The 8,070-nt window shown below is 39.2% G+C and overlaps 1 protein-coding gene across 1 annotated transcript; it reads left to right on the top strand.

Annotated features, from left to right (window-relative positions):
- Positions 1 to 282: 282 nt before the first annotated feature.
- On the top strand, positions 283 to 6,402 carry TMEM17 (transmembrane protein 17). The gene is made up of 4 exons (XM_047854263.1): positions 283 to 568; positions 3,974 to 4,077; positions 4,250 to 4,363; positions 5,490 to 6,402. Exons 1-4 carry the CDS (start codon positions 469 to 471, stop codon positions 5,766 to 5,768), a joined length of 597 nt encoding a protein of 198 aa, XP_047710219.1. The 5' UTR covers positions 283 to 468; the 3' UTR covers positions 5,769 to 6,402.
- Positions 6,403 to 8,070: the final 1,668 nt, after the last annotated feature.

Below are 8,070 nucleotides of genomic sequence, written 5' to 3'. Positions count from 1 at the left end.
AAAAATATTGTATGTATACGCATACACACTATATATTAATAATAAAACTTTTCAAATGTATACTCCTAAGAAAGAAGCCACCGGGTCATGAACATTCTGTAAGTTCTACATTCGTTCTATATTTCTTTCCAGAAAGCTTGCATCCCACTGACGAGGTGTGACGGCTCCTTATATCACAAACCAACCTCGGCTCATTTATTATTGTTTCTATTTGTTTTTAAGAATGATGAGGCTTATAACAGGACTAAGGAATCTGCCGTTTCGCACACGAGGTTGCGGCGCTCGCCAGGACACAACTCTCAGCACACCTCTCCTTTCCAGGCGTCCGTGCTCGCGACCTGCGCTTCTGCCCCGCAGTGCGGCCGCGCGCGCCTGGGCCCCAGCATCTCGCGCTGCCCGGTTGCCGTGGGAACGGTAGAAGGAGGCAGCGTCCGCAGACCTAGCTGTAAGCCGTACCGAGGCCCGGCCATGGAGCTGCCGGATCCGGTCCGCCAGCGGCTGGGAAACTTCAGCCGGACCGTGTTCAGCGACTCCAACCGGACCGGGCCGGAGTACAGCGAGGGTCCTGGTGAGTGGCCGAGGCCCGGCGCAGCGGGTATGGCCTGCGGAGGACCTGGCGTGGGTTTAAGGAGCGGCCAGAGTTTGCCCGGACCTAAAATGGCGGCCTCGCCTTCAGCTGGTTTCCCGCAGTGCGGGAAGAGAGCCGGAGGAGGGGCCCACCCCTAGGTTGGGGTTGGGGCTGGGGCTGAGGCTGGGACGCTTCCAGTCCCGTATCCCTAACGGTCCTGGCCGGCGAACTGTAAGCCTAGCCGCTGAGGTGGCAGCGGCCTTCCTCAGAAACTAAAAATATAAACACTGCCTTCGCAGCACACGTCCGGTCCCGCATCCTCCGCGAAGGCCGGCGGTGTTTTTCCTCAGCGACTTCCGTTCTGGCGTTTGTGGCCCAGCTGGACTGAAAACAGCCCAGGCAGTCTCCCCTTCCCACTCCCCACTTTGGTTAAAATATCTTCTCTTCTCCTTTACTCGCAAAACGACCACGTTCCACCGCAAGTCCGTTTTCTGGCGGAAGAGATGGAAAGATTTTTTTTTTTTTTTTTAACGAGTCCTGTTAAACCGCTATCCACTCCAGAATGGTAGCTGCCACAGTAGAATCGCTTTCAACAAAGCTCGCCCCCTTCCCTGCCAGCTCCACATTCCCCTCACCATGTACAACTCTTTCCCTAAATCGCTAACAAAATACCACGATACAGCATTCAACTTGACGGCAAGTGGTAACTCTGTTTCCTCCAGAACAGTTTCCCTCCTTAAATCATGATGATAGACAACATACTGTCATCCAAATCCATGTGGTTTTTATCACTGAACTCTGCTGGGGAAATAGAAACCTTTTCCTCCTGCTTGGTCTAGGGACTTTTAAAAGAGCACAGAGACAAGTACGTTCCCATAGTTGCATTGTTTTCACCCTGAATTTAGGCCTCTTTAAGATTTAGGATGTACAGAGAAAAGTATAATGTGAAAAATTAGGTCAAGTCTCTGATTCTAAAGCGAAGCCTTAACAGGCACTAAAGTCTGGTGATGCAAGCTATCAGAGGTCAGCGGACATTTTCTGTAAAGGGCTGGTAACAAATATTTTAGACTTGCAGGCCATAGGTCTCTGTGGCAGCCATAGATAATGGTAAATGCATAGATGTGGCAGTGTTCCAATAAAACTTTATTTATGGACACTAAAATTTGAATTTCATGATTTTCAGTGTCACAAAATATTATTCTTTGATTTTTTCCCCCAACCATTTAAAAATGTGAAAAACCATTTTTAGCTCACTTGCTATACAAAAAACAGGCAGCTGGCTGGTAGTTTGCCTACCCCTGATTTATATAATGTTTTAATTTAAATTCCGTTTACAGAACTCAACTGGTACTTTTGCAAAATTTAGTAAATTCATGTCTTGTGCTTTCAAGGTTCATTTGCATATTAACTTGATTTTCAGTTGCATGATTATAAGTTTGAAATGCCGTATAGCTATAGCGTAATGCTTAAGATGCTCATGTACACAATTTCTAACATAAAAACTCCTTAGCAAAATTTGACTAATTTCTGCTCCAAAGGTATTAAAATTTTCAGCTTAATTTATCATTTCCTTCCCACATTTTCTTCCTTGTGGATCCGAAGTAGGTTTGATTATTTGCACTGTAATTACAAGTGTATATACCATTACCACGTCCACTGACCTAGAGTTGTACTGTTATGAAAAAAAGAATCCTAGGCTGGTGAGTTGCCTTCAGGTTTAACAAATTTTAAGAATTCGTTCTGTTATCACTGATAATGTAAGAAATAGGTACAAGCAAAAAAAAAAAAAATTAAATAGGTACAAGCAAAAAAAAATTAAATAGGTACAAGCAAAAGTAGGTCATAATATCGGAGTAAAAAAAAAGTAGATTAATAATCAGGCAAATTCTTGGAGCTATAGGAAACCTTACTCTGAGAGACCAAGATTATTTCTTATATTTTAAAATTATTGAATGGCAGATATACTCAGCTGTGGAGAGAAAAAAAGTTTTTAAGAAATTTATTTTAGGGCCTTTATAAATTGTTACATTTAGGGCAATTGATTTCAAAATGCATTATCCTAAACTGTTAGAATTTAGTCAAATTTAGAATGTATTTGTAGGGCTTAATTTAAAAAATCAAATTCTTAATTTAGGACCTTTCTCTCTTACATAGAAGCAAAAGGTATTAGGCAATCACCCTTGGATAAATGAAGCTCATGAATCACATGTCTACATTGATGTCTTTATGACAGTATGTTTCCATTCTTTCTGCTTGTACATATTTGGTATGCAGCATGTGTATGGCAAGATTTTAGGTTCTATGAGTATCTCAAATTAGGGATTTGTGCTTACAATGAGTCTGTGTATTAAGTAAAAGAGAAGGAAAGGGGACTAATGTTATTGACTGCCTGCTACGTACCAGGCATGGTGGTAGGGTAAAGTAATTAATACTATCTCTAATCCTTGCAAGCAACCTGTGAGGTACTTTTAATGTTACCATTTTACATATGAAGAAATTGAGACTCAAAGAGGTTAAATAATTTATCCCAAGTGTGGCATTGAAGATTCCAGGGGTGTTTGAGGAGTTATGGGTTTACTTGGACTCCAAAGCTCCTGATCTCTCAGCGCACTAGACTGGCTAGAGCAGGGGGATGTTCTTTGCTAACACTTTCTTACGCACGGGTTAGAAGTAAATACCTAGAGGGGAAGAGATTTCTACCAGGGTGGGGGAATAGGATCAAGAAAGGACTTATGGACAAAGTGGCATTAAATTGGGTATTAGTGAATGGATGGGATTAGAGTATGCTGAAGAGAGGTGTGTGAAAGGTAAGTTTTTATGTATTTTATGTGTTAATTTTATAGGCTTTTTACATAGAACTCTGCAAAGGAGGTTATGATCATTATTGTTACCTGTTCAATAGGATTCAAATTGATATTCCACATTTAATCTACACCATTAGTGTGCAAAAAATCAGCAGACTGTAATGGCAAATTGATGAAATAATTGAAAAATACGAAACATACCTCTACGAGGGGTGCCTGGGTGGCTCATCAGTTGAGCCTCTCTGACTTCTGCTCAAGTCATGATCTCACGGTTTTGAGCTCGAGCCACAAGTCACAGAGCCACAGGGCTCTGTGCTGACAGTGAAGAGCCTACCTGGGATTCTCTGTCTGCCCCTCCCTGCCCCCCCTCAAAATAAACAAACTTAAAAAAAAAAGAAAGAAACATCCCCCCATGAAGCCAGTATATGAATTAAATAGTACTATGATAGATATTTCCTTTTGCTGTCAGTGATTATAAATTGGCTTAAAATCTGGAGTTTTGTTGAACCAACACTATAGATACTAATTTTAAGAAACTAAAGGACATATAGGGCATTGACCAGAATTAGGAGCTTGGTTTTTTTTTCTGTTTCTTTTGTAGATAATGAAATGGTTTCCAGTTTGGCATTGCAGATGTCACTTTATTTTAACACTTACTTTTTCCCACTTTGGTGGGTAAGCAGCATTATGATGCTTCAGATGAAGGTAAGTCTGTGCTTTACTACTTCTGCTGAGGTCTCTTCTGCCCATTCCTGGCATTGTTACATTGTCAATAAAATTAAAGTTTTTAAAATTTATTTTCTATCTCAGGTCAGTTTTACTCTATGTGAGATTTTACAAACATGTTTATTTTTGTGTCCTTTTTGTTGTTTTTTAGTATTCAGTCTTGCCTGATTACTACAAATTCATTGTGGTCACTGTTATCATCATAATAACCTTAATTGAAGCTATCAGGTTGTATCTGGGCTACATGGGGAACCTACAGGAAAAGGTAGGCTCTTCTTTCCTTTCTCTCAGTGCTACACCTAAAGACAATACGGTTTTCATAATGAGGAAAAGGCAGGGAGCTGTGGTAGAAGGAGCAAAGGCCTGCCTCCAACTTTACTAATTCTGTCCCTGTAGTCTGTTCAATCTCCAGAGCCTGGCTTTCTTTGTATATAAAATGGGGGAAATATTTACTTCAAGGTTTGTTGGGATTAAATGAAATAATTTATATAAAATACCTGAAGATAGGGGCGCCTGGGTGGCGCAGTCGGTTAAGCGTCCGACTTCAGCCAGGTCACGATCTCGCGGTCCGGGAGTTCGAGCCCCACGTCGGGCTCTGGGCTGATGGCTCGGAGCCTTGAGCCTGTTTCCGATTCTGTGTCTCCCTCTCTCTCTGCCCCTCCCCCGTTCATGCTCTGTCTCTCTCTGTCCCAAAAATAAATAAACGTTGAAAAAAAAAAATTTAAAATACCTGAAGATAGTAAGCACTTAAGAATTGACAGTTTTCCCTCTTCTCCACCTGCCTTGAAAATACATGGTCAATTAAACATGTTTGGATCCTGAATAAGAAAATGGGAGAGATTATAAACTCAGGAATCCTAGGCCAGACACGTTTTTCTGAATCATTGTGTTGCCTAAGCATTTACAGTCACCACAGCTTAGGGATAATGCTTAAAGATTTCTGTGGTTTTCTCAGCTCTTCAGAATTAGGCACCTACCGGTCTCACTTGTTATTTCTAACCCAAGCATCCATTCCCCCAGACATGTTGATTCCTGGTCATGCTTTTCTTTGCTTACTTACCTTCTCGCCTCTTCTTCCTTCTACCCAACTTCAACAGCCTACATGCTTGGACTCTTTCTTTCACCTAATCACTGTTGTCTTATTTCTTACAGTATTTAGTTCATGCCTCTTTGTGATGCATTCAATTATTTATTAATGTATATCATTCTAGCATTGCCACATAAGTTAGTTTTCACTTTTAATCTAGACTGTAAGCCTTTGAGGACACGGACCATTTTCTACTCCTTTTGAATTACAGAGCTCATAATGTAGGTACCCAGTACTGATGATCTATATAAATGAAAGACTGTACTTTACTGATCTGATTTACTCTTACTGTGTGTCGTTGCAGGTTCCTGAATTGGCTGGCTTTTGGCTTTTGAGTCTTCTGTTGCAACTGCCTTTAATTCTATTCTTGCTCTTTAATGAAGGCCTAACGAATCTGCCATTGGAAAAAGCAATACACATCATCTTCACTTTGTTCCTTACTTTCCAAGTTGTTTCAGCCTTTGTTACCCTGAGGAAAATGGTAAATCAGTTGGCAACTCGTTTCCACCTCCAAGACTTTGACCGGCTCTCCGCATACAGAGGAGGCACGAGAAGAATGAGATCCTGTATAGAAGAGATTTGACCCAGTGCTGTTGAGTGAAAAGCTGAAAGATCCTTTAGCAAGACTGTAAGAGGGACATATCAGAGATCTAGCATGAGAGAAAGGACAAAGCAAGTGTTTTGAACTGTATATTGTCTAGCTCTGAAATTCCAAAGCTGGGGGCAATGATAAGACTGATTGTACAGTACACGAAAGCAGTAAGTCAACCCTACAGCCTAGATACTGTCCACCTGGTGGACAAATATCTTAATATTTTTGTTTTTGACTTTTTCAGGTGTATAGAAATCTGCGTTGGTAGTCACAGTTTACCAGCTTTACAGTAATATTTCTTGTTAGCACCTAAAACTAGAAACATGTATATTTCTTTGAAGCTTGTTGGCTCTTCATGTCTTGGCAGTACATCTGAAGCACATGGCAATTCTTGTCAATATCCTGATGTATTAACTGTATTTATAAACCAAGACACCAGATTTTGATGTGTCCTGGGTTAAATTCTAACCCTACACTTAGCTTTTATATAGAGGTTAAAAACAGGTGGGTTATCATGGTATTTAGGAAATCATAAAATTGCAACTGTTATAAAACCATGTTAAGTATTTATAGTGGTTGTGTACAAAAATGTCTTTATAATAAATTATGAAATATTTATGTTAAAGTATCTACAACAAATCATTCCTGTCTTGTATAGCTCTTTTGGGCTATGGGTTTATTATTTTTATTACAGAGTTGCAAGGGAAGGAGATAGATAGATAGATAGATACATAGATACATAGATAGATAAGAGAGACTTTTATGTAGTAGGCACTGCACTAGGCACATTTATTAACCCTTGTGATCTCAGCTATTAAATCACTGTTCACTGAAGAATGCATAACCATTAGATTTACATGAGGCTTGATTTGAAAAGCAGCGTCCCTGTTAATACACAGTGAGAGCTGAGATGGGCAAAAGAGATTGCGCTCATGATCTTAAATGAGCATGTTTCCTTGCTAATAGAGCAAACCTTTTTAAAGGAGTTGTTAAGAACAAAGCTGCATGGGTGTACCTCAATATTATTTTTAGTGATGACTGAATTGTCTTAAGGGTTATAATATTTTCTTCTTAGCTATAGGGAAATGTGCCTTTTATAAGTGATGCATTTTACTGAGAACAGTTGTAGCTACATTAAAAAGTGTTCTTTCCAATTTTCCTTTTCTGTAATTCAGGCTCATCCTAGTATCTCCCTGTTTTGCCTTATTCATTCTTACATTGCTTAATTTTTGAAAATGTTTTCACTCGTAATTACACCTGCCGAAACTAATCATGCTAATTTCATTATTTCTGCTTCCTATTAATATATATAAAATTCAGTCAAAGATTTCTCCCCCGATGCACAGGCTGTTTAACTTCTCCCTTGTACCAGAGAAGTTACTATGTATATTCCAATACTTTGAAATCCAAAATAGAATTGTTTGGTTATTTTTTTAAAACTTACATTTGTTTGCATTTGTTTCCAGATGGGGATAAGTGATTTTTTTTTAATTGTTTTAAGTTTATTTTGAGAGAGAGAGAGAGAGCAAGCTCATGAAGAGAATCCCAAGCAAGCTCCACACTGCCAGTGCAGAGCCCAATGCCGGGCTCGAACTCGTGAACTGTGAGATCATGACCTGAGCCGAAACCAAGAGTCGGACACTTAACCAACTGAGCCACTGAGGCACCCCAGGGATAGGTGTTAAAGAAAATATAAAATAAGAACATTAAGTCTATATAGCAGATAAATTAAGGGGATGATTAAGCAAGACTGTTTTATATAACAGTTTCCAGAGTTTTATCTTAAATATCAGAGCCTCTGATACATTCATACTTTAATTTATATTAAAGGATTAATAGGTAAAATATTAGAGTCATAGTCAAATTTTAAAGGCTATAAAAATTTGGGGAAAATGAATTTGATTAAAATTTTCTACAAAAAAAATTGTTTTGGTTGTACTATCTATATTGCTTAAAATGCAAATATAATAAGGGTGGGAAAGAAGAAAGTAAGAAAATCAATTGAGAACATTACCAAGTCATTTGTTTTCCATCTAGACAACAAAACCATGATTTTGTGTTGGGCCGAACCAGTATTTTCTGTCGGAGTATACCCTGTTCCCTATAAGTATATGAAAATTGAGGTAGAAGAAGATATTTACATGTCAGCACATTTGGAGTTCCTGCAGTCCTTGTTTGTGTTTTATTTGAATAAGTTCGTCCATTCTTAATTCCTGTTACATCTATCTTTCTAGGGATCCACAACACAGTTCTGAAAATTTCTAGTTAGGATTTTGACCTTCACAAATATTTT

This window comes from Prionailurus viverrinus, chromosome A3 (assembly GCF_022837055.1).
Source record: "Prionailurus viverrinus isolate Anna chromosome A3, UM_Priviv_1.0, whole genome shotgun sequence".
NCBI classification, from domain to species: domain Eukaryota; kingdom Metazoa; phylum Chordata; class Mammalia; order Carnivora; family Felidae; genus Prionailurus; species Prionailurus viverrinus.
Note: the sequence above shows the minus strand (reverse complement) of the source record. Positions and strands in the feature narration are given on the sequence as shown.

What these genes read in the sequence shown, in the direction of transcription:
- TMEM17 (XM_047854263.1), top strand. Translation starts at nt 469, where the DNA reads ATGGAGCTGCCGGATCCGGTCCGCCAGCGGCTGGGAAACTTCAGCCGG. An exon ending in GGAGTACAGCGAGGGTCCTG is followed by an intron (nt 569 to 3,973) that starts GTGAGTGGCCGA and finishes TTTCTTTTGTAG; the next exon opens with ATAATGAAATGGTTTCCAGT. An exon ending in TTATGATGCTTCAGATGAAG is followed by an intron (nt 4,078 to 4,249) that starts GTAAGTCTGTGC and finishes GTTGTTTTTTAG; the next exon opens with TATTCAGTCTTGCCTGATTA.